Below are 27,700 nucleotides of genomic sequence, written 5' to 3'. Positions count from 1 at the left end.
TAAGTTAGTTTAAGTTAGTTGAAAGTAGTGTGTAACCTCAGCAGTTTGGTCCCTTAGGAAATCACACACATACACATCACACAATTCTCTTCGCGATTTTGTCATAGCAAGAGTCAGGTTTGATAGCAAACTCATCACATCCTATCCAATCGCTCTCAGACTAGGTACCCGCGGTAACTGTTTGTAAGTAACATTTTTACACAGCCTCACAAACAAAGGGACATTCTAAGAAGACATGGTGGGACGTCAACGTAACTTTGTAAACGTACAGACCAACGCCGGTTATGCAGATGATTAGAGTTGCAATTCTCTGTCACAGGCAGAGCAGCCACCAGAGTGCATTAGTGTTATCACCATGCCTGGTAGGTCATATAAGGGGCGTGAACAACGTCAGGCGATGAGTGATCGCTGTGATGGACACGATTAGACGCGTAGTCGTTGAGACGGCGTTATCAGTACCTGTCACAGTCTGAAAGGGACCTCATTGTGGGTCTTCATTAGGCCGGCCGGTCGTATCTTGCAATGGCGAGATTTGTTGGGTCTTCGGTCGTGGCAGTGACCCGTTGTTGGACTGCATGGGAACGTGGGGGCAGACATACCCATCGTCGATGTTCCGCGCGGCCGTGCCTGACCACCACGACGGAGAACTGCCGTATTGTGCTGCAAACACATCGTAGCTCCTTCACATCTGCACCTGCCATCCGAGAACAAGTGACTGACTCACTGCAACATTCGCTGTCCTCGCGCTTCATAGGTCGGAGACTAACAGCAGCTGGATCAGGGAATTACCGTCCCATGCATAACACAGCAATACGGCGGCCAGGTCTGTAGTCGTGCCGTGACCGGGAAGCATGAACTGCAAATGAGTGGCGGTGAATCTAGGTTCCGTCGTCCTCGAGTATGGCGGCGACCTGGCGAGTGGTCCCATTCTCGCAATGTTGTAGTGGGGTAGATGTTATACTACTGGCGTCATGGTGTGGGGAGCCTTCGGGTGCGACTTCTGATCACGGCTGGTAGTGATTGAGGGAACTCTGGCGGCCCATCGATACGTCACGGACATCCGTCGTCCTTATGTGTTATCTCTCATGCGGCAGTACCGCGATGTCACTTTCCAGCAGGACAATGCTCGTCCACACATTGCGCGTGTCTCTATGACCTTTCTGCGTGATGTTGAGGTACTCCTGTGAGCAGGAGGGTCCCCTGATCTGTTCTCGGTAGAATATGTGTGAGAGCCGCTCGGGGTAGCCGTGCGGTCTACGGCGCATTGCCACAGTTCGTGCGGTTCACCCCGTCTGAGATTCGAGTCCTCCCATGGGCATTGGTGTGTGTGTGTTGTCCTTAGCTTAAGTTAGTTTAAGTTCAGTTAAGTAGTTAGTAAGCCTAGGGACCGATGACCTCAGCAGTTTGGTCCCATAGAACTTACCACAAATTTCCAATTTCCAATATGTGTGGGACCAAGTCGGACGTCAACTCCGTCCGAGTGTCAGCATCCAGGGTGTGGATGACCAGTTACAACATAGGATACAACGGCTTTATAACACCGTTACCAACCGTTTCCTGTTTCTCTTTTGGGTACATCACTTTTTTTTTGTCAGGAAGTCTATTGCTGACCGATTACCCCCTTGATCCCACTGGCGTTAAGGTGGGATGCATTTGTCTGTGAGCGTTATGGAAATGTAAGTTGTTTTCCTCCTGCAGCCGCAGTGCACGAGGGGACAGAATCGCGTTCGATCCTCGGTTTGACCCCCGCGACCGGAAGCGACGGTGCGGTGGTCCTGCAGCTGCGTCACCTTATTAGCGTAATGACGGAGCGAGATCCCGGCCCGGCAGTATCGATTCGGTTTTAAAAAGCCGCGGGCCGGCTCTCCAGATTATATCCGGTGTCGTTATTTTTCCCGTACGGAGCGAGGCGAGCTCAATTTGTGGGGCGCAGCTGACTCCGTAATGGAGCGGCTCTTCTCCCTCTGGGCTGTGGGCCGGCGTCAGCTGGCTTACCTGTCCACCTAGCCCTCTTCCCCCGTCCTTGTCACCGTCAGCTTACATCACTGCACCACAGCACCAGCCAGTAAGACTCTTTTTCCCAGTACGGGTCTTCTCTTTACTTCCCATATGAATTTGCCAACTGCTATGCGCCAGGGTCGAGCAAACGGCTCCTCCGCAGTTCGGATGAGTCAAAGACTCTGACGGCTTAGAAGAGATTACAATAATTATAAACTGAGAGGCCAAATGTCACGGGAAGTGTTGTCCCAATTGAAGTTGTATCACGTATACTGCTGCTAGACGCGGCGTATGGCGCAACTGTTGAATTTAACCAGCCTGTTACAGGTAGGCGTGTATTGGATTTGCCAGCACTTCGCGATCCACCCGACTCTGAACGAGGTACGATTAAAAGTGCAATACGCATGGGTAATGAAAACCACAAGAATTCAGGTTTCCGAGGTCAACGGTGTGTAGGTGTCCAGGGTGAATCTTGAATAACGCAGTGGCAGTATTTCCACAATCCTAAAACGCACACCAAATGACCGCAAGTGTTAAACGAATGGATATCACGTCCCCTCCGTGTAGGGTTGCCGGTTCAAAAATAGAAAAGGCGGTCTCGGCATTATATTTAGCCTGACATTTTGCCCTAAAAGCTGGACAACCTATTTTACACAGAAATAGTCAGGTGGGTGTTTTCAGTCGATTATTAATAATCCATTTAGTCAATTTTTTACGAGATATACATTTAATGTGCTTAAAGTAAAAAAAAAAAAAAATCAGTAAACAGGCCTAAAATCTGGCAATTATGATAACAACTAAATGCACAGTCTTCTTAACTGCTCAGTCTTCTTCCTGAGATATTCTTGTGTTAAAATAGAAGTTATTCATTAAACAATTGTCTGTTCTTCTGGCGAAGGCGCAATGCAGACGAACTCTCGCTCACACTTGCGTGTCTCCACACGAGTAGGAGGAGCGTCCCGCGAGCGTGACGGAACCAGTTTTTTTTTCTTTTTTTGAAGTTATTTGCTCTCGGGCCGTGACCATTCAGCCAATTCAATAGTAATGTCAACTAAGACGACACGAAAGTAAGGACACAACAACACCCAGTCCCCGAGCGGAGAAAATATCCGACGCACCCAGGAACCGAACCTGGGCTACTTCGCTTAACGCCGGCCAGGGTGGCCGAGCGGTTCTAGGCGCTACAGTTTGGAACCGCGCGACCGCTACGGTCGCAGGTTCGAATCCTGCCTCGGGCATGGATGTGTGTGACGTCCTTAGGTTAGTTAGGTTTAAGTAGTTCTAAGTTCTAGGGGACTGATGACCTCAGCAGTTAAATCCCATAGTGCTCAGAGCCATTTGCACCATTTACTTAGCTTAACAATCTACCGCTCTGATCGCACAAATATGGAGGCGGACAAAGGGGCGCGTTGGCATCGGCAGATCGGCTCATTCTTCTTTACCTCGCTCGCTCTGCTCCTGGCGTGGTTGTGACAGTGCGTATTAGGCTCGCTCGACCTTCGAAGAAAAACATAAGATGTAGGCGGAAGAATAGCATTGGTTCGTATATCTACATGTCCTTATAATAGCCGGCCGCGGTGGTCTAGCGGTTCTAGGCGCGCAGTCCGGAACCGCGCGACAGCTACGGTCGCAGGTTCGAATCCTGCCTCGGGCATGGGTGTGTGTGATGTCCTTAGGTTAGTTAGGTTTAAGTAGTTGTAAGTTCTAGGGGACTGATGACCACAGTAGTTAAGTCCCATAGTGCTCATAGCCCTTTGAACCATTTTTGAACCTTATAATATATCTCCTTTTTCCTCCTTACACTAATTCCTCGCGCTTACGTCATTAGCTTCGAATGGGCCACGGTTGTGCGTTCTTTATTTTATCGCTAGAAAGCATAACAAAAGCGGTACAGGCTGGACCTGTAACATCTGACCGGACGCGATCTTAAAAAGCCAGATACGTAGTAACCATAGCTCCACAGCGCCGTACGGTGCGCCCGCGATCGGCGATTCACTGTTACTCAGATCGCCGCCGTTTTGTATATGGTCCGTCAGGATGCCTTTACTACCAGAACCGTATGGAGGTTCAAATGGCTCTGAGCACAATGGGACTTAACTGCTGAGGTCATCAGTCCCCCAGAACTTAGAACTACTTAAACCTAACTAACCTAAGGACATCACACACATCCATGCCCGAGGCAGGATTGGAACCTGCGACTGTAGCAGTCGCGCGGTTCCAGACTGTAGCGCCTAGAACCGCTCGGCCATCCCGGCCGGCCAGTATGGAGGAAAAAGAACCGTACAGGCTTCAGCTGCGAAGGAGCGACACGCTGTTGACATTGCATCCTTTGTCTTCCCGTGATTTCTGGCGACTCAGTCAGCTATTCAGTCAGACTGGAGCAGCCGGTTTGATAACGATCTAATTAATTCAAAATGCTTATATCATGACGCTAAAAATTAAATCGTATTATTGGGTTTTGTGTGTGTGTGTGTGTGTGTGTGTGTGTGTGTGTGTGTGTGTGTGTGTGTGTTGTTTTGCTTTTTCTTTTACTTACCGCAACAAGTTTCGCCGATTATAGTTTCTTTTTAGAGCATCATGAGTCGGAGTCTGGTTAATCTGATAATGAAGCTTGACCGCTGGATAACAGGAGTGTCTCGTGGCCCTACCTGCTTCCCGTCTCCAGACGGGAGTGTAGCGTTCCTCTACCTGCACTTTCTCGAGGACGTGGTTTATCGTTGTTCAGCATTCCTCTTTGGAGGTGTAAGAGGACTTGTTTGGATGGTTACATACAAGACGTCTGCAGTAACTACTCAGTTTATGACAAGCTTATTGTCATGATTTACAAAAAAATGGTTCAAATGGCTCTGAGCACTATGGGGCTTAATTTCTAAGGTCATCAGTCCCCTAGAACTTAGAACTACTTAAACCTAACTAACCTAAGGACATCACACACATCCAAGCCCGAGGCAGGATTCGAACCTGCGACCGTAGCGGTCGCGCGGTTCCAGACTGTAGCGCCTAGAACAGCTCGGCCACTCCGGCTGGCATGATTTACAAGATATTAACATAATTAATGTTCAAACATGGATACATGCTGTCTGTTTACTGAAATATATGCTATAACTGACTAAACAAAAATTAATTTGTGGAGTGAAAGAACTTACCACGAGGAAACATTGACAGTTTGCGTTTAAACTATCTTCGTAATCCTTCATACATTTTAATTCATTGGAAAGGTGAGCTGAAAGCATCGTCACAGTCTAATTTCCTACTTTTTGAGCTGAAGTCAGCATTAGAGAAAACAAAAAACACCGATTTGTTTCATCTAGCGTCGTAATTATGGACATTATAGATCCTAATTAACTATGATGGGTCATTTAGAAGAAATCTCGTACATACAGTAAATCTGCAGTTAAAATATCTGACGCTTTAAAAGATTTCTTTTAGGTGATAAGATTATCGTCATCCAGCGCCATACATTACTTGCACAACACGCTTTTGTGTACTGAGGAATTCATTTCGAAAAGGAGAGTTATCGTAGAGTATAGCTCCATGTGAAATAATGTGAACCGATCACACGAATAAGTACATACTAACATGGAAAACTGGAAAGGACAGGGGAGGCCCGGGAATTAATGCTCGATGCTCCGTCTTCCTGCCACCGTATTACCACTTATTCGTAATGTCAAAGCTGAGGGGGAAGCTTCGTAAGCGTCACTCGCTGAACCGATCGTAAGGATGTATGCAGCGTATGCTGTCGAGCAGTACGGGAAAACGAAGCCTCGTGTCCAACTGCTGGCTGCTGCAGCGCTAGCTATAAGGAGTCCTGTGTTGTACGCGCGTCCGCACGGGCCCTGCGGTGCCACGTTTGATTTACTTTTTATCGCACCGCGGCTCCCTCCCCGCTCTCGCAACCCTTTCCTCCCGGACCCTCCGGGCCGGCCAGCCAGTATGTAAATGATGCGCCATTAAGGAGGAAAAAATATTGTGCTCGTATGGAAATGAGCTGCGTCGGGAGGGTGCCGGGCGTCGAACCCGGCAGCCTGCAGGAAACGCCGTCTGTTGTAGCGAAGGCCAAAGTACTGCGCTTCGGCTATCTGAACCGAGAAGAGAGGAAGCAACACGAGACTTTTTAACGATGTTTTCGAACAGTTACTGAGTGGATCTCTGAAAACGGACTTTCCCTTAGTTTTGAAAAGAAAACGGTTTATCGAAGCCTGTGCTAGAAATATTCTGCAGAATGCGAAGATTAGACTGGTAGATCTGATAGCGCATGAATTGCTGAATCGGATCCGGGGGAAAAAATTTATGGCGCAACCTGACTAAAAGAGAGGTTCGGTTGATAGGACATAACCTGAATCATCGAGGAATTCTCAATTTGGCAACGGCAAGAAGAACAGGGGCAAAAATTATGTAGGTAGACTTGACTACAGGCTTTACGGCGAGAAGAACAGGGGGAAAAATTATATAGGTAGACTTGACTACACGCTTGACGGCGAGAAGAACAGGGGGAAAAATTATATAGGTAGACTTGACTACAGGCTTGACGGCGAGAAGAACAGGGGCAAAAATTATATAGGTAGACTTGACTACAGGCTTGACGGCGAGAAGAACAGGGGCAAAAATTATATAGGTAGACTTGACTACAGGCTTGACGGCGAGAAGAACAGGGGCAAAAATTATATAGGTAGACTTGACTACAGGCTTGACGGCGAGAAGAACAGGGGCAAAAATTATATAGGTAGACTTGACTACAGGCTTGACGGCGAGAAGAACAGGGGCAAAAATTATATAGGTAGACTTGACTACAGGCTTGACGGCGAGAAGAACAGGGGCAAAAATTATATAGGTAGACTTGACTACAGGCTTGACGGCGAGAAGAACAGGGGCAAAAATTATATAGGTAGACTTGACTACAGGCTTGACGGCGAGAAGAACAGGGGCAAAAATTATATAGGTAGACTTGACTACAGGCTAGACGGCGAGAAGAACAGGGGCAAAAATTATATAGGTAGACTTGACTACAGGCTTGACGGCGAGAAGAACAGGGGCAAAAATTATATAGGTAGACTTGACTACAGGCTTGACGGCGAGAAGAACAGGGGCAAAAATTATATAGGTAGACTTGACTACAGGCTTGACGGCGAGAAGAACAGGGGCAAAAATTATATAGGTAGACTTGACTACAGGCTTGACGGCGAGAAGAACAGGGGCAAAAATTATATAGGTAGACTTGACTACAGGCTTGACGGCGAGAAGAACAGGGGCAAAAATTATATAGGTAGACTTGACTACAGGCTTGACGGCGAGAAGAACAGGGGCAAAAATTATATAGGTAGACTTGACTACAGGCTTGACGGCGAGAAGAACAGGGGCAAAAATTATATAGGTAGACTTGACTACAGGCTTGACGGCGAGAAGAACAGGGGCAAAAATTATATAGGTAGACTTGACTACAGGCTTGACGGCGAGAAGAACAGGGGCAAAAATTATATAGGTAGACTTGACTACAGGCTTGACGGCGAGAAGAACAGGGGCAAAAATTATATAGGTAGACTTGACTACAGGCGTTACTACAGTGAGGAGCTTCAAATGAATGTCGATTGCAGTAGTTACGCGGAAATGAAGATTCTTGCAGAGGGTTAATTAGCGTGGAGAGCTGCATCGAAGCAGTCTTGGGACTGAAGACCACAACACAAACAACTAAATAAAGTGTTAATAACACCAATAGTTAATGTAGCATATAAACAGCGGTCAGTAAATAGAGCAGAATGTTACAAACTGTTTGATGTACCTCCTGAACTGGAAGAAATACATTACTGAGCTGCTCAAACAACTAAGTTCACCAATTTTAGCTCCTCGTATAGTTCCTACTCTTGAAAAGAAACAAATCAACATCTTAAAATATTCTGCGTATTTTCATTCATCAATACCATATTCTGGGACAGCTCGTCACTTACAAGGGAAGCACACACCCAACGGGTCACAGACCTTAGCTGCTCCAGCAGGACCCTCTCTACAAGTATTTACAAGAAATCTAACTGCAAAATTTTACGAACCTGTTACGTATCATTCGAGAGCGCCCGACTAGAGCTCTGCCCATACTGGGTTTCTGGTCACTCCATTTACTGTTTTTCTTCTAACTTCCAAGCATCCACTAACACACTAATATCGCTACGATGAATCATGTTTTTTAGGAAAGAAAGAACAATAGTAATAATAATAATTATAATAATAAACAGTGTGGTACATTCGTTGCGGCGTATGGTAAGAGTGTATCTGATAAACAGTGACAGTGCGTGTTAGAACGAACAGTTTACATACGACGTAGAGGCATGAAAAATCGGAAAAAATAACACACTGCAACGAAATATCGACTGTGCCGCAAATGTCAGACACCCACATGAACATCAAAGTGGGATACTAACAAAATGAACTAACCCACAGGCGGTGGTGAAACTTCACCGAAACATGTTTGGTAGTTAAACAAGAAGAATTTGTGTTTGTTCAAGGAAGAACCATTGTTTCCACAACTATATATGGCTTATTAAACTGATAGTTCGATACTATTCATACCTCTCAGCACCTGTCTTCTTTGGAACTGGAATTATTATATTCTTCTCGAAGCAGAAAGATATTTCGCCCGTCCCTTATATCGTGCACGCTAGGCAGAATAGTCTTGTCACGGCTTCCTGTCTAAAAGATCTCAATAATTCTGAAGGAATGTCATCTGCTCTAGGAGCCTTTCTTCTACTTAGATCTTACAGTCCTATGTTAAAATTCTTCTCGGAGTATCGTATCTCCCACCTCATCCTCAGTTACTTCCCCTTCCATTTCTATAGTATTGCATCAGAGCGATTAGAGCCCACACAGAGGCATACCGACAATCTTTCTTTCCACGAACAATACGAGACTGGAATAGAAGGGAGGACCGCTAGAGGTACTCAAGGTACCCTCCGCCACACACCGTCAGGTAGCTTGCGGAGTCTGGATGTAGATGTAGATGTAGAATTCACTTCTATACATGGTTTTCAAGTTACCTAAAACGTACTTAAGAATCTAGAAATCTTGTATGTCTTCGCCAACATTTGAGTTCCTAATGACCGCACTTTGGAAGGAAAAGTAACCTATTCCCTAATGCTTGCAGGGCTTCTTGCCCTGTTCTTTTTCGTTTCCAGAAAATATAAGTAACGTAAATAATTCATCAGCACCAAGATTGGTTCTACACCAAATACGTGTTGTTTACTCGAATTACGGAATAAAAGTTAGAGATTAAGTCCCAATTATATAACAGGCGGCACTGTCTCGGATCTTTCGAGGACTAAGGATATAATTACAGTGACCTGTGTGAAGGGACCATCCGAGAATTCGTCTTAAGTGACGTAGGGAAAGCACGGCAAATCCAAATCCGAGTCCCCAGACGGAAAGTGGAAGCCCGCGTGCTACGTACGATTAGGGGTCGAGCGTATCGAGCGCTGAGGCAGTAGCAACAGGAAGTAGGAATGAGAGATAGGGACGCGTCTGCTGATGATGATCGCCGTGGCGGGGTAGCGGGGTAGAGAGCGGCCGGCAGCACAGGAATGTGGGGGTGGCCCCTGTCATAAGACGGTATATATTTTAAAGAGTACGTAAATAACGTAATAATTTAAATAAGGCAGCGGGGGCGGGGGCGGGGGCCCGGCCGGCGCTGGCAGGCCAGTGTGGGAACGCGGGTTTTTTGTGGCGCAGCCGCCGCGCGCCTTCCAGATGGCTCGGGTCCGAACAATGCGCGGCCGCACAGGCCGGCGCCCGGCGCTCCGTTACACACGCTGCTGCTGGCCAAGGTTCGTTGTCCTTTCTGACACATCTTGCCCACTCCAACTCCTGCGACTGCTCAATGGGATCTCTCGCCGCCTCTCGTCCATTGACCACCGTATTCCGCAATGCATTTGACGCAGTGCAACGGTGCAGAACGCCATCGAAGGTCCCAGTATACGGAATACGTTCTCAGGTACGTCAGTGGCTCGCAGACTTTCTAAGTAATAGAATCCAGTCCGTAGTTCTGGACAACGGGCGTTCGTCGGAGACAAAGCTAACATTCAAAATCTTTATTCTTCGTGTCTATATGTTTGTTTCTGGACGTAGCTACCCTGGAAACGAACGCATTTCTCCCAACGAGAGACCAGTTTGTTGATATCGTCACTGTCTGACATTGTTGACGAAGCCACAACCTCGCCTCTGTTTGTACCGCTTCACTGCCAAAGTGAAGTCCTCGAAGGTGTTCTTTACGTTTTGGAAAAAGATGAAAATCGTACGGGGGATAATCGATGACAGTGAATCCAAGGCGTCAGACTATTGCAGACGGCACAGCGCTCGTTTGTGGTCTGGCATTGTCATGTTCAACGAGCGAGCGCTCCATGTATGGAAGAACCCTTCGAATTCGAAACTCGACTGCAGGACGCTGTTTCTCATGTACCGACATAGTTACGTCACACACCACCGTGTTACACGCTATAGTTCGGAGTCCTCTAGCGGCAGCGGGTTGCAAACATATAGACGTGAAGAATAAAGATGTAGAATGTTAATAACGTTTGTGTATTTTAAAGCTTTAAGCGTTTTCACATAAAAAATTAGGAGACATTGCTTTTCATCTCGCCCTCGTACATAAACGATCTGAGGGTTACAGTAAGCAACAACCTGAGACTGTTGCTGATGACGCTGTAATGTACGGGAAACGACGAAAGTCGAACTACGGACAAGGCCTGAGCAGTAGGCTCTCTATCGAAACGTCCCCGGCCGTCAGCTTTCCAAGTCATTATTTATCCATCAATCAATCCTTCCTAGTTGCTACGGTCGCAGGTTCGAATCCTGCCTCGGGCATGGATGTGTGTGAAGTCCTTAGGTTAGTTAGGTTTAAGTAGTTCTAAGTTCTTAGGGACTGATGACCTTAGATGGTTCAAAATGGCTCTGAGCACTATGGGACTTAACATCGATGGTCATCAGTCCCCTAGAACTTAGAACTACTTAAACCTAACTAACTTAAGGACAGCACACAATACCCAGCCATCACGAGGCAGAGAAAATCCCTGACCCCGCCGGGAATCGAACCCGGGATGACCTTAGATGTTAAGTCCCATAGTGCTCAGAGCCATTTGAACCTAGTTGCTAGCTCGGTGTAGCTTGTCAGGAAACCAGAGGACAATCCCTCACATCACACATTCAGATCCCAAAAACTGCTGTCCCAAACATCCAAATTCATACCAGAAGTCAGGCGGACAGAGCCCTATGGTGATTCTGAGACATATAAAATACATACAACCAGTCGCTTGTACGGGGAAGTGTCATTGTTGGGGACTGTATGACGTTAAAGTTGACTCTATTAGCATTCCTGCTTGGTGTGATGAATGACAGCGTGCTCTAAATTTGAAAAAAGTACAGATGAGTCACAAAAGCAATTCTGTAATGTGCGAGTATAGTATCAGTGCTGCGTTCGTCGATTAAATATGTAGCAGTCACGTTGTAAACAGACGTAAAATGGAACTAGCGCGTGAGGTTACCTGTAGGGACGTCGGATGGTCAACTTTGGTTTATTGGGAGAATTCTAGGAAAGTGTACCTCACCTGTAAAGGAGATTGCGCACAGAACACTAATGCCACCTGTTTTTGGGTACTTCTCGAGTGTTTGGCATCCCTACCATGTCGGACTAAATGCAGACATCGAAACAGTTCAGAGACATGCTGGTAGATTTGGTTGGTCCGACCTACACGCGAGTACTACGAAATGCACCGTGAACTGAAATGGGAATCCCTGGACAGAAGAAGACGTTTATTTCGCGAAACACTTTTGAGAAAATTTAGAGAACCAGCTCTTGCGACTGACTACAGAACGATTTTACTATCGCCAACGTACATTTCACGTAAGCACCGCCACGACGAGATAAAAGAAATTAGGACTCCTATGGAAGCAAATACCCAGTCATTTCGCCCTAGCTCCGTTTGCGATTGGAACGGGAAAGGGAATGACTAGCTATGGTGCAAGGTTCCCTCCGCCTTGCACCGTATGGTGACTTGCGAATATGTATGCAGGTTTGTATGTAGATGTAGACTTGCAGAGGAGAGCTACAGACCCTTCATAATACCACTGTAGACCACAATGACTCCATAATACTTCAGAAGCACTCTTTAGTATCCGACTGCAAGATTAGTGCTGCGCGTCACATGGTAATAAGCACGCCGTAGGAGACATCTCGCGAGGAAGAGACTCCACAAGTTTCTTCAGGCATGCCATATCCACCTCAATGCACTCATTCATTATCAGAGCCTATAGAGATACCAAATTTCAGGAAAGTCAGTTTCTACGTTTAACTTGCTGTTCCATATAGTCTTATTCTTTTTCATTTTTCTTCGAGTGCTAGGCATCTGCCTGTTACGTTCATAGTCTCACACAAGTTGAATGAGATTAAGATCGGACTTTTCAGCGGGCCTGTCGAGGTGCAGTAGGGTACCTGTATGTTCGTCAAACTATGGTTTACTTGCAGACCTGTGAACCAGGCTGTTCTCGCCTTGGAAAGCGGATATGTCCACAACAGAGTCATCATGATGATGCAGAAGAAACACCTGACGTTGAATAAACATCCTTATTCATGTTCACGGTAACCTGAATGAGTGTGTTCAGGTAATGATACAAAAATCCTAAAAACATTAGAAAACCACCTATGGTGTGAACTACACCCTTCACATACTGCGGGTTAAACGCCTCACTGGGCTTTCAGTGCACTGGACGCCTCGCATCTTTTGAGTCGAGACAAAGTGGCCACTCGGCGGACCACACTGCACGCCTCCAGTCAGTTACTGCCCAGTTTTTGTCTTGTTTGATCCATTTAAGACGTGCAGCGTTATGTGCTGCTGTGAGTAATCGTCTTTTGTGTGGTACCCGGCTCTGGATGTTCAGTGCATGATGTTCCGTTCCTAGTGTTCGCTCGGAAACGCGTTGAAATAGCCTTTCATTCACTTACAGCAGTATTCCTATTGGATTTAAATCCGATTATCATTGACAAGGAGTCACGCTTGTCTCCCATGGCTATTAGTTAGGATCCTTTTACTTCCGCTGTTATTTTGCAGTGTTAAATGGTTGCGAGTGGTACACCATTCTTTGTAGACACTTTGGACAGTTTCGCAGCATTACACCAAGAAAGTAGCCGGCCGAAGTGGCCGTGCGGTTAAAGGCGCTGCAGTCTGGAACCGCAAGACCGCTACGGTCGCAGGTTCGAATCCTGCCTCGGGCATGGATGTTTGTGATGTCCTTAGGTTAGTTAGGTGTAACTAGTTGTAAGTTCTAGGGGACTAATGACCTCAGCAGTTGAGTCCCATAGTGCTCAGAGCCATTTGAACACCAAGAAATCGGCGACTGTTATCACAAGTTCACCAACCAAAGAAGAAGAAATACACTATAAGAAAAGAAAAACAAAAAGAAGACGCACCTCGAAGGAGTTATGCAAATCTGATATTCATACAGGTATCCTGGAAAATGCAATATTGTAAACTTTGGCGGCCGCCGGATGGATGTGTAACGCTGCAAGCAATTTCACCGCGCAGCTGATAAAGATAGTAAACAGGGGACATGTTGAGACCAGGGCATAAAGTCTTTGCGAATTTCATTCCGTGTACTCAGTTGGACAGTAACAACTCCTCGCAGACAGGTGCGTGAATATAAGCATATGTGAGTATTTGAGACAGGCCGTGTAGTGGGACTCAAGGAAGCCGGTTGGAATAATCGGCGAATCGTTCGGCCTTTGAACAGAAGCGATGCCATTATGCGACGATACTGCCAGGAACGGGTGAACCGCGGTCTACCTAGAGAGGCCACAGAACGTGAGAGGAACTCAGAGCCCCGGATTCATCATTATCAAACGAGTTCTTCAGTGATCACAAGGACCATTAATAGTTGGCTCACAGAAAGGTGGCTAACCACATAGCGCCCCATGAACCAACTACCATTGACCTTTGTACACCAACAAGACCGTTTTCAGTGGTGCTGGGCACGTTCGGCCTGGCATCTCACTGACTGGAGTAGAATTGTCTTCGGTGATGAGTCCCTCTTCGAACTGAATTCTGATGGAGACGACCCGGACAGCCGAGGGAAATCAATCTGACTGTCTCCCAGCTTACGGCCCGACAGCCAGGAGTGACGGTCTGGGGTGTCATTTCATTTCATAGTAGAAATCCTTTGATCGTCATGCATAGTCCCGTTACAGCACAGTGGTTTGTCGACGACATTGTACGCCCCGTTTTGTTTCCCTTCACGACAAACCATCGTGGGCTTACATTTCAGCAAGATAATACCCGCCCGCACATGGCGAGAGCTTCTACTGCTTGCCTTCGTGCTTGCCAAACCATGCCGTGGTCAGCAAGGTCTCCGGGTCCCTCCCCAGTTGAGAAAATTTGGAGCATCATGGGAAGGGACCGCCGACCAACTCGGGATTTTAACGATCTAACGCGTTCACCGGACAGAATTTGGCACGATACCCTTTAGGAGGATATCCAACAGTTCTTTCATCAGTACCAAGCCGAATAACTGCTCGCATAAGGGCTAGTGCTGGAGCAACGCGTTGTTGGCTCAAATGGCTCTGAGCACTATGGGACTCAACTGCTGAGGTAATTAGTCCCCTAGAACTTAGAACTAGTTAAACCTAACTAACCTAAGGACATCACAAACATCCATGCCCGAGGCAGGATTCGAACCTGCGACCGGAGCGGTCTTGCGGTTCCAGACTGCAGCGCCTTTGACCGCAAACGCGTTGTTGACTTGCTCAATTTGTGACTCACTTTTTCTTGAAAAATTCATCGAATTTTTCTGAAATTGTAATCATTTGTTCGTTCGTACATGCACGTCACATCTAACGTCCCCTGTGGCCTAGATAGGCCGTGTTATTTCTTTCTAGTATTCATTAAAATTAAATCGAACCATATGAGTTGGAGTATTATCGTCGCGAAAGATGCGCTCCTCATGGCGGAGAAAGTTTGCGTCAGGGAACACTACTGACAACTGAAACCGTTTAATACACAGTACTTGCTACTTTCTCTTACACCGCTCCGAACCTCCACGGTGACAGAAGGCAGTGTCATTCTTCCATACAAACACAGCCAGCAGTATGGAAGAGACTCGTCCGCCATATCAAATACTACATCAGACTTCTTGTCTCACGCGCCACAAAAATTCTTTGTTGCGTCTGTATAATTTACAAGATGTTTGACAATGGTAGTCCTATCACGAATATTTTGTTTCTACGCGCCGTTTTCGTTGTTATTATGTTCTCCAGACACTCGTTAAATTCAGCAATCAATTTTGTGCCATTTCCATTAATTCCATCACTGCGCTTAGCAGACGAATGTTTTCCAGCAATTTTGTGTGTTGACTTGTTTAATTCAGTTGTTCTAGCGGTCGACGCCATTATTATGTTGGCGACTGTTATCGCAGGTTCACCTACTGAAGTATGATGATGTTTGGTTTGTCGGGCGCTCAACTGCGCGCTCATCAGCGCCCGTGCAAAGTCCCAGTTTTTACACAGTCCAAAGTTTTTCACAGTTCAAATCTAGTCACTGTCACGAATGATAATGATGACGAAATGATGAGAACAACACAAACACCCAGTCCCCAGGCAGAGAAAATCCCCAACCCGGCCGGGAATCGAACCCGGGACCCCGTGATCCAGAGGCAGCAATTCTAGCCACCTACTAAAGAAGAATATATATTTGGGTTTAACGTCTCAGTTAGCGCTCTGTTGACGAGACTCATAACTGTCCACTGTTTTTGTTTCTCTACATGTCGCCTGGTTGCTTTGAGGCTGCGTAATCAGCCATGCATGTCATCTAGTACCCTGCTGCTTTGCTGTCTGTCAGATGGAAGCTAACAAGTTCCGCGACTTCTAGCTAATAAAATCACTACTAATGCTATGATATAATTATTAGATTTTCTCTGAATACTGTTACTTTGCTCGATGCAAGGCCGAGTGCAATTATGTCGCATCCAGTGGCGAGAGAGACGATTCTGAAGGCGTCCGAGTGTGGATCATCAGTCCGAAAGCCTTTTGAAATATTCTGCGTCTCTAACAGCAGGCGATGGATGAGGTTCGCACCGATAATGGGATGTTACGTTCAATATATTTTATCTGTGTTTAATATCCCAGGGACTGGGTATTAGTTGTTTATTGATCCGCAGATCGTTTTACAGTGATACTAGATATGCGAGCTTAATACACCAACGAGAGTCACTTGCAAAGCCTAGTTCATACGGAAACTGTCGCTTCAGGCCTGAACACGAATATATTCCTGCAGATGGCAGGAAAAAGATCTTGGCGCAAGCAAGCAGCCGTATTTCTACACACTTAGGTAGAAATGAAGAGGAGGTCAGAGTGCTGGATGCGCCTCCGCTGCACGGCTCCCATTCTTTATTCCCCCGCTGCTATCTTCCATTTGTTCCCGATGACGTATTCGTGATGGAAACAAATGATGAACGCTCTGTTAATTCATAAAATTCTCTAAAAGGGTAGGGAAGCAATCTGTCCCCTCGCCCCCCGTTCTTTACAAATACTCCGCGTCCTATCTCAAATTTCTTAAACAGAAAAGGGGAAAAAAATGCTCATCTCCTTCGTATGCTGGGAACCTTCAGGGGTGTCCAGCCGTTCCAGAGCGACCTGTGTTTGCCGTAACAGTTGACGTAAACTCGTGTTTATGTCTGTGATATGGGCCTGGCAAATTCATTGACAAAATATGCTTAATGCCGGAGCAGAGCGGAGTTCCACCTTCACCGGAACTGCGAATGGAATCAAACACAAGATTATCTATACTGTAAGGAATAATAAGCGTAAAACTATTATTTCGAAATAACGATTTTTTGCAAAAATCTTTACCAAATGAAAGCACTTCCCTTTCTTTTTGTTATCCCGATCCAACCCGTTACTCATTTCGCCTATTCGGATTAAAAATAAATTATGATTTATGTTAGAGACATTTTAGTGCTACACAAAGTCGAAAGTCAATCGAATGAAATATACAACTGTGCTTATGTCAGTGACCTACGTTCAGTTCGGTAATGTTTCTCTTTTTTTTTGTTATGCACTTTAGACTTAAAGTCTCGTCAAGAGTGATGCCGAAAAGTAGTGATTACTCCAATGAAATTCACGAGCTTTATGTTGGTGAATAAATCAACGATTACTCGACTAACAGCTTTATATTTTTCTTACTGACTGATCAGTTTGGTATCGTTTGCAAAATTGGCGCATGTTCTTAAATACGTATGTTGTTATAAACAATTCGTAAATTTTTATTTTTATTAGATGCCATCTACATTTGACCAGCCGCCTAGTGACTAAGACTAGTCGTGTTTTCGCATATTGTATTGTGCGTGTACTTAAAATTAAGCTAAATTTGGCTCTTAGAGTTTTAAGAAAGTAGCAGTTTTAAATACTTGGAAACTTATAACTAATTACAAAACAGAAATGCTTAAAATTTAAAAAAAATGTATGCAAGGAAGAAAAATAGGAAGAGAGGAAAGAGTTTAGATTTGTAGGCTACTACCACTGATGCTGTCTAAGAGGCAGCACGTCGCTCAGCCTTTTGCTCCTGGTCAGCCAACGCCCAATCTACTACTACTCGCCATCCGAGGCGATTACGTCAGCAAGACTTTGAGCCTCTTCCCTCAATTGGCGTGGTCTTAAATCTACATTATGTTCTTTTTTCTTTTTTTTTTATCTACTCTACAGGGCAGCGTGTGCTTACAACCTAACATTGCTGTCCAATGTAGTAGTTTGCAGCTCTGGTATAGCAATTTATATTGGAAACTGCGTGGTTTCTGAGTACTTTTTAGGGCCCAAACTAGTAACTGCGTTGTACGAAATAACTGTGGAGACAACGCTCTTCAGGCGGCACTGGACTGCTGATTCAGATCCAGATTTAGATTTTCCGTGCTTTTGCTAAACTCCATAAGGCGTATAATGCGATGGTTCCTTCACATACTTACCCACGACGAGATCTCCTTTTCGTAAACAGGAGGACTGGGGCACGCACCCTCTCTATCGTGCACTGTACAGTCGCTTATACAGTACATAATTTACGTAGCTGAAGCAGTTTTAAATCTTACGTGGTACTGGTTGTTACAGGATAGGAACACTGTGAGGGCTCCTTCGCTGACACTACGTCCAGTTTCCTCTGCCATCCTTCCGTCTAGTTAGCTGGAATTATACGACCTGCAACTGTAAGCTATCTCCCTTGCAGTAAGTTTGTTTACATATGACATTGTGCCCGGATAGGAACGGCGTGGCTGCTCCTCTTCGAAGGAGTTTGCGAAATGTCTCGGAGAAGCAATTGGCCGTAAGTGATTGTTTGAAAATAAAGGTTATCGGTCGGGAAAGAGGGTGTGATATCTTAAAACACAGCCCAATTTAGCGCGCATCGGTGTTAAAATGAACGAGCGTTTTCAATCGATAAAACATATATTTAGCCCCATTAATTATATCCCCTTGCGAGTGGACGTATCATTTTCTCCCAAACCGGTGAAGGCACCTGACGAACCCCTAATGAGTATCGATTTCACTCTATTTTACTCGTAATTAGGTGATGAAATTAGAGAGAGGCGTTGCAGGAATCCACGCACAGTTACACGAATTTAATTGCTTCGGCGCACATGAGCGCCACGAAGAAAGAGTTGCCGAGAGCGCTTCCGGCGCAGATGAGTAATTTACATGTGAACCGCAACGGCCCGTTTTTTGTACGCTAGCGCCTCCTCACCTTGTCCGCCGCCGCCGCAGCCCTCAACTGCAAGCGAGTTACGCGTTCTGTAAGCTATTCGTGACAACGGGATTGTTGTCACCGCGCCAGCTGCAGTCTGCAGCGACTCGTAGAAAGCAGCCTCTGCGGTTTTACCATGTTTGTCGTGTATTTCTACAGATGTAACCAATCGAACTGTGTCTTTGGTATGTATAGCGTAAATCGTCTAATAGCGGTCTGCGTATGCGTGTAAATAACACGTTTACTGACATGTAGTACAGCATTTAGATATGAAGTTATTCTTCTGTACCTTTATTATTTATAGCGTATATTTTTCTATTCACATGTCTAAACTTTCAGGAAGTCGATTTCTTTCAGTTAAGCATTGTAAACAAATTGTATCAAGCGACAAACAATTCGACACCGGTGTTTACGAGTATTTCAGTTTCCAAATGCAGTATCCCTTTTTATATTTTGGCCAACAGCCGCAGTACATTTCTTGAATAAACTCTTTTCTTGCCCGAGTTGGGTTGTTGGGTTGTTTTGGGGGAAGAGACCAAACAGCGAGGTCATCGGTCTCATCGGATTAGGGAAGGACGGGGAAGGAAGTCGGCCGTGCCCTTTCAGAGGAACCATCCCAGCATTTGCCTGGAGCGATTTAGGAAAATCACGGAAACCTAAATCAGGATGGCCGGACGCGTTTTCTTGCCCGAGAATTAAATAAACTGTTTATTAAACAGTTTATTTCATTTTATTTGTGATTAACAAATTTCGCTTAGCTGGGTACTATCACGCAACATCACATGGCGTGGTCAACATCTAAAAATTAAAATGACGTGCTTTAAGCACATAATGCAATTCTTGTGAAAGGTCGCTTGATGATGCTTTAGAGAGCGAAATTAACTTGTCGAAAATGAGAAAAATGCTTATTTCAAATAAAAAACACCTTCACGCAGGAGAATAACATCATAAAGAAATGCAATTCTTACGTTATGAGTATTTACTGTAGGCTACAGATAGTTTCCTTTGTGAAGCAGCTTTAACCAGCTGAGCCGGGCGAAGTGGCCGTGCGGTTCTAGGCGCTGCAGTCTGGAACCGCGAGACCGCTACGGTCGCAGGTTCGAATCCTGCCTCGGGCATGGATGTGTGTGGTGTCCTTAGGTTAGTTAGGTTTAACTAGTTCTAAGTTCTAGGGGACTAATGACCTCAGAAGTTGAGTCCCATAGTGCTCAGAGCCATTTGAACCATTTTTTTAACCAGCTGACTTTTTTTCTGTACTACGGTACTCGGCCGCATTTTTAAAGGAAATTTTCTCTGTTTCTGTGCCCGGAAACTCTGCCCGACCTTTCGAATTTAGGTTTCCAGTGACTTCTCTAAAGTGCTCCAAAACAGTACGCAGATGATTTGTGACAAGACGCCGGCCCATGACCTTCACAGTCCTTGTTCGATGGAAGTAGTGCTCCGTCCCTTCTAACCTGGATGTCAAAAGACTGTTTACTTGTAGTCTCCCTTAAATTAGTTCTAAACATTCCGTTACAACGTAGCCATTGACTCGCAAGAAAGCTAAAATTTTGATTTAAGCTCACCGCTAAAGGAATACCAGTACACTGATCCACAGCACTCACACTGATTAACTAGTGCAACGTACATCGTGCAGAAAGTCAAACTAATTCCGAAGTCGTTGCAGCCCAGTGGGTGAGTAATATCAGAGTTCATTCGAAATCAGAACACGGAAACATGAACATGTCGCTGTGATCAGAAACATCCGTTGCTATCTTTCTGGGTTCTGTGGTTAGAGTATTTCCTTGCTACGAAAGGGGTAATTGTACGAAGGGCCGTATCAGGTGAGCAGTGCGACTGATGTTGTGGCAGAGATACCTCTTAGCTTTTGTGCGAGCCTTGGCTGTATTGATTTTCCGAAAGAGATTTGATTTTCAGATCTCGAGCTTTCGAAGTATGGAAAACTGTTGGCGAGGGAACAAGACGGGTGCATGTCGTCGTCTAACCTGCGAGACGCCGTCTGAGCTTCGAAGTAAAGTTCGATTAAAGAGCCCATCACGCCTGGACTCTCGTGCAATAGACTGCTCCCATGAACCCAGTTACCATACAAGTGGCGCGCAGCGGAAACGCTAGAAAGTACCTCAAATGGTTAAAATGGCTCTGAGCACTATGGGACTTGACATCTGAGGTCGTCAGTCCCCTAGACTTAGAACTATTTAAACCTAACTAACCTAACGACATCACACACATCCATACCTGAGACAGGGTTCGAACCTGCGACCGTAACAGGCGCGCGGTTCCGGGCTGAAGCGCCTAGAACTGCTCGGTCACAGCGACTAAGAAATTAACATAATGAAAATCTAGGCGCTAGTAACAGAGTTATGGCGATGGAGTTCCCGTATACAGTAAAGGGGAGGCGCGAAATATAACCACGAAATTAAATTCACTGTCCTGGACATTTCAATTTTAATGTTTTGGAAAGGCTCTCCTCGAGTTTAGAAAAATTCAAGCAAATGCCAGTTATGTAAAAAAAAAAAAAAAAAAAAAAAAAAAAAAAAAAAAAGACAGTACACAAGAACACATCATAAACAGCAAAAATAATGATATTAACATTCAGCTGAAATACTAGGAGGTAAGACCAAACTTGCAAGGAATGAGAAAAATAATTCTGTCATACCACACGCGAAATTAAATCACAACTGAAGTAAGAAACATAGCTCCAAGCCCAAGATTCTACGCTAGTAAGCTCCGGCGAGTCTCGGAAACACACGTGTACACCATCTAACAAACCCACGTTAGCTAAATCATAAATCGACTGCTCCTAAACCTCATTACTGACTCTGTGGGTAACGCTGAACTGACGACTGCGGTAGGAAAGCAAGCGTTGCCGTCGCTGAAGATGAGCCAACATCAGTCGCGATTTGACAAGATGTATATCGTCAACTACTTCCCTCCACTTCCGCCGGCCGGAGTGGCCGAGCTGTTCTAGGCGCTTCAGTCTGGAACCGCGCGACCGCTAAGGTCGTAGGTTCGAATCGTGCCTCGGGCATGGATGTGTGTGATGTACTTAGGTTAGTTAGTTTTAAGTAGTTCTAAGTTCCAGGGGACTGATGACCAACGAACTTAAGTCCCATAGTGCTCAGAGCCATTTGAACCATTTGAGCCTCCACTTCTGCTAGCCATCGACGCGAAAAGTACCGACTTCGGTGAGCAAGCCAAGTCAATGACTGCTTGCTGCTGAATAGACCAACATCCTCCAACTCAGCCTGTGACCGAATAGCCCTCCAGACTTGTTCGATTCTCTCCTCCTGATCTCCGTGCTGCGCGACTCCCAGAGCCGTCTCAGAAGTCAATACCGATGAAAGGATTGTACAATATTATATCAACTACCACTTAATCTATAAGGAAAAGCTAATCACAAACGTTCCCGCGTATATCGAAGGGCTCCCAAATCTGTTCCGAGGCTCTGCACATCGGTTACGATTTCCGCTCCCATAAGCAGAAAAAGAAACCCACAGTGCCTTTCAGTTTCACGAAACACAGGAAACATCTGTTCAAAGCAGTGCTTCAGTCACATTCCAGAGACTCGTCTTTTTTAGCAATAGAGTGATGTTTATGATCCCTCTCGCCATAGAGAGTTCTCTGAAAAGACACTATATTTCCCAGTTGAGTCCCTCGTGTTGTCTACAACCGCATTTCTGGAGGAAACCTCCGTCGTTCGCTAGCAGGCTCCGACGTGGTGGCGCCCGTCTCTTCAGAACGCGACCCAGGCCAACTCTTGCGTTGTGTCCTCCTCCCGGCTTCTTGCGGGGGCGGCCCTCGCGACACGGGTAGGCTGCGGCTGTAAATACCTGCCCGACCCACTAACGCCGGACCCCACACAGAGCTTCCCTGAAAACGTGCACCCTGTATCGCCAAAATCGTGCACAGAGCGTATTCAAAATGAAACGAATTAAATAGACAAAATAAACTAAAGAACCAATTAAAGATAAATCTCGCAATCACTCATTACCCCCATGAAATCAAACTCGTCTTAATACAAACGATCGGACCTCAGATTAGTATTAATTAAAGAAATAAATGAGAAAATGAGAGGAGGAAGCCCAGCCTCAGGCTGTCGCGTCTCAAGCCTTACGACTCTTTTCTCTGCCCTGTAAACACAAACGTCCGGCAGACCTGATCAAAGAAACCTTTATTTTGTGGAATTACTATGTGACACATACAAAGATCGTATTGCAGTGATCTAACAGATGACGTGTAATATAATTCCTAGCAACGAAGTAGTGTAAGAGGAAAATGAAACTTTCTCAGCTGATGTTCTCTATATATTTTAATCTGCCAGGAAGTTCGATATTCTGTCGTGTTTGAGACAATACGAAATATGCAATGGGAGTTCAGTTCTATTTTAGGACAAATAAGTGTACTCAGACAAGTTCGCCAAGTTACAGACGTAGCGACAATCACAATCTGTAGCTAGCTCTCGAACATCGAGGTTGGCAATAGTGTCACGCGAGTCAACGTAAAAACGAGAGACTTGAAGCTTCGCTCGGCAGCAAAATTCCCCAGAATTTAAACGAATGAAATGAGCCGTGATTGCTTATTTTCCTACCTGCTGTGTTGCAGATCTCTTCATTTCGATACTAGAAGTGATCGATTTGTTTGTAAACAGGTCATAACCGTAGCGATACATGTGTCCTGTAGAAGGTTCAGAAAAAAGTTACCAGGCTGGATGGCAGTACACTGCTTGGCTGCCCCCCATAACCGGTTACGCTGACGCCGCTGCTCGACAGCTGGTGTCCTCGTATGGTAGTCGACAGGCTCGTAAAACTTTTAACTTCGCTTTCTTAGAATGGGTTGAGAAGCGCATCGTATCAAAGCAGCATTTGTTACCGTTAAGTATGTAGTGTATTCATGCGAGAGATTAGTAAAATCGGTGTCCTGTTGGGGTGTATGCTTCCCTTGTCACTTTATGCTGGTCCACCATCTGCACAATTTTGAACCTGAAGGTTTGAGACAGCCTGTATCACCAGGTCAGTCTGAGATTGTAACGTATACTTTGAGTAGATGCTATCAGATCGTGTGGGAGAGGATGCATCAGTGACCAACCGTAACTAGGCGGTCGTCAGTTTGAACAGTTGCTTTGAGTGCAAGGTGAAAGTTGTTCGTGTCAATGAAAACATATGAATATTGCAAGTGTTAGTGTGAGATTGGTACGCTGTGTTTTGACGTTGCAGGCGAGCGGCCGTACAAGTGCCACCTGCCAGAGTGCGGGCGCGCCTTCATCCAGCTGTCGAACCTGCAGCAGCACCTCCGCAACCATGACGCCCAGGTGGAGCGGGCCAAGAACCGACCCTTCCACTGCAACATCTGCGGAAAGGGCTTCGCCACCGAGTCCAGCCTGCGCACCCACACATCCAAGGTACGACTCGCTGTAGCTCTCTATCTTGCTCGCCCAACAGCTGCTTGCGAGGGTCTTTCGAGACTGATGGCGTAGGGCTACAATCTGGCCAGACACGATAACGTTCCAGTATTGTGTACTATTTCATGGGAAAAGTTTTTAGATGTTCGTGCTGCGAAGAACAGATAGTTTCAGCATGATAATTGGGGGATAGTACGAATTCGCTTAGGCAGGAATGGAGAGGCTTGGAGCCTTCATTTGGGATGAACAGGTGGGGCACGTTATAGAAGGTTTGGAAGATGGAAGTGGTGCTGAGTATCTTTCAATCAAGTACTTTCCAGTGGTACGAGGACTGGGAACGAATACTGACAAACACATCTGTTGTTGTTGTTGCGGTCTTCAGTCCGAAGACTGGTTTTGATGTAGCCCTCACAGTAATCTGTTATGTGCAAGGCTGAGTATCTCTGCATATCCACTGCAAGCTACTTCGACTTGAATCTGCTTACTGTTATCAAGCTTTGGTTTCACTCTATAATTTTTCCACATATATCTGCGTCCATTACGAAACTGAAGATTCCTTGATACCTCACTATATGTCCTGTCAACCGACTTGTTCTTTTAGTCAAGTCCTACAATAGATTTCTTTTCCCCTCAATGCGATTCAGCTCATCTTCATTATTTTTCCGATCTACCCACATAATCTTTAGCAGTCTTCCGCAGCATCACATGTAAAAAGTTGCTAAGGCTCCATGATATTCATATCGACCCTCCTCCGTAGCGGAGTGAGCAAACGCACGCTTGTGTGGTGGCGCTCTATCCGGAGGCAACTGGTTCGAATCTTGGAGGTGGGAGAAAATTGCATCTCCAGTTTGGGCCCCGGTCCGAGGGTGAGTCGTCGATAAGTCTGTCTCTCATCGCTTCTTTCATCTTTGGCACTGATTTTTTAACGCAGAAAATGTCAAGTTGACCGTAGTTCGGAGTCCATGTTAATCTGTGCGTCTCACTATGACTGGCTGGATAAATCAGTTGTAAGGCTGGAGGAAGGCAAGGGAGATCCGTGCCTATTAAACACTGTGCTGTTCAGTACAAACTTCGATTTGAGAACAGATTTTTGTTGTTGATGTAAGCAGTGTCTCACACCCTTTATGCCCCGCCACGTATCCTGTGACGATAAAAATGTGCACTAATAGGATTCGAGCCCGGTACTTCTACTGGGCACAACCCGGGTTTAGTGATGTTGGCAGTGTACGAACAGAAACAACATTTGGGAGGAATAGAGTGGATTCACATGTGCCACGTACTTCCTCCATTGTGAAAACAGACAGGAACGAGCGAAGACGCAAATACGCTCTGAGGGCCATTCATATTTCCTCGGATGTCGGCTCAGAGTTCGCCTATTCTGAGCCAGAAGTACTCAAACTGTTACTTGACTCATACGTGCCTGCTTGCTCATTGTATAAGAGATTAATTCTTTATCTTCCCTCCGTTCTTTTTCCCCATTGTATGTCAGCTGCCCGTTGGGTATGCGACTCGTAAAAACTCTGTTACATGCAGGAGTTTCCCACATTTGTTTTCCTAGAACTCACGTCAATGTTATTAATTTAATTATTTTAATACTCTAGTGCCGAGAAAGTTGTATTATAACTATACCATTACGCCAAAGGTATTCATCGTAACTTCTCTGTTAACTGTGCCACAAAGTAGGATTCTTTGTGTGTTCACTATGTCGTACATTCACATTTCGTGTTCCGTACCTTCATGGATGTGAGACGAGGTAATAACCACATAGCAGAAAAGTCAGCTACTACAGACAAATTCCACACTGCATGTTAACTAACGTCAAAGACAATTTGAACACGCGATACTAGTCAAAAGCATTAGCTTTTTAATACATCTACGTTTACATAACCACTGTGCAATTCACGCATAAGTGTTTGGCAGAGGGCTCCCTGAACCGTACATGAGACGTATCTGTTTAGTTGTCTTTCCTGATAACTACCGGCTTCGGTTTACACCATCAGTACTGTATCCGTTTACGTCAAGACAAAACGTGAAACAACTATAAATACATGAAGTCCAATCAATTATACATAGGTGGTATAAATTAATACTAAGAAATGATGAAATATTAATTACATATTATAGCATATCATATTCACATCGAAATCCGTATAATTACTGCCGCAGCTGAATTGCTAAACGCCTACTGTACTAAACAGATATCCTTGCATAAAATGCCGTGTGTCCAAGAGTATCCACCCACAGATGCTTGTTATGAGCAACAAGCCAGAGCAGAGATATAAGTAATGCCACTTCATGCATCCGGTGTTAAAAATTATTACAAGACGTTGCGGAAAACATTGACTCCAGAAGTAGGAAAAGAATAAAAAATTTACAATAAAACTACAAGTCAGTTGAAAAAGCGTATAATGAAAAAGAAAATTGTAAAATGTGAGAATCAATGTAAGAATAATATAGAACAACGTACAGGTGCAGATAATAAAAAGGAATGAGTGAGTGTTAGACCCTAAGATGAGATGATGCTACAAACTGAGGCCGGTATTTAAAACAAAATGCAATTAAGCAGCTGAGTGCTGGTGCAGAAAAAATTACGGAATGGTTGTTGGCAGTCGTTTTCAAGAAATATTCAAAACCATAAACTTTAATATTTTCCTCTTTCTAATTGCAAAGTGCAGGTACTGCTTCACCCCTGGTGGGCACTTCACCTCTACGTGAGCATATAGATGCTTGCAGCGAGACGTGAATAATACGAGCCAAAGAAGAAGTGAGTGTTACATTTACTGTAGCGTCCTAACAGAATTAGGCACGGCGATATGAATGCTGGGGCCCCTGGCCAAGAGATTGCTAGAGGCGCACAAAAAACTGAAACATCGCCTTCTTCAGACCCATCCACTTATATCGAGAACAAGTAATCTACCACGCTTCACAGTCCTGCGCGATGCAGGGAAAGCGAGTAACTATCTGTGTACAATGTTCCCCGTGGCACAAATCAACGCTTTAACGCTGCAGTATTCCGAGTGTTGTGCTACATTCTTCCCACGACAGCAGCTGCAGCGTCGGAAAAAAAGCATACACACACAAACTTTTTGACAAGTGTTACCTCTGTTCCATCTACTGCTACTAGACTTCATACAACACTTCTGAAATCCGTGTCAATTCCACGTATTTCACTTGCTCACTATCTTGCGACGAAAAAGGATATTCTTGTGAGTAGAGGCAACTGGCTCCAAGACTGGTAGACAGTTATCAGATGTTGACTTTGATGGGCATTACCCCTTTCTAGTTCAGTTCATTTACAGGGTGGTCAGAAACAGTCTGAAAAGATTGTAAGGGTACTGCGAGGTAAGCATTGACGTTTGCCAATCGGGTCGTTGTGCGCATTAATTCAAACATTTGAACATAATTAAGAAGACATATAAATATGAGAAAAACAGATGTTTGGCGCCTGCTTGCGAAAGTCGTTGGAGAGAGCCTTACAATTCCAGGCACAAAACTTATCCCAGCAGTTGAAAGGACGAAATCCCGAGTAATATCTCAAGGGAACCACGTGACGTTGAAA

At 45.3% G+C, this 27,700-nt stretch overlaps 1 protein-coding gene across 1 annotated transcript in view; it reads left to right on the top strand.

Annotated features, from left to right (window-relative positions):
• LOC124556828 overlaps positions 1-27,700 on the top strand; it is a 554,569-nt gene that overhangs the window by 437,390 nt on the left and 89,479 nt on the right. Inside the window, exon 8 of the mRNA XM_047130843.1 lies at positions 23,957-24,141. Coding sequence (XP_046986799.1) covers positions 23,957-24,141 — 185 coding nt within the window. The remainder of the gene's footprint in view (positions 1-23,956; positions 24,142-27,700) is intronic.

This window comes from Schistocerca americana, chromosome X (assembly GCF_021461395.2).
Source record: "Schistocerca americana isolate TAMUIC-IGC-003095 chromosome X, iqSchAmer2.1, whole genome shotgun sequence".
Classification (NCBI taxonomy): domain Eukaryota; kingdom Metazoa; phylum Arthropoda; class Insecta; order Orthoptera; family Acrididae; genus Schistocerca; species Schistocerca americana.
Note: the sequence above shows the minus strand (reverse complement) of the source record. Positions and strands in the feature narration are given on the sequence as shown.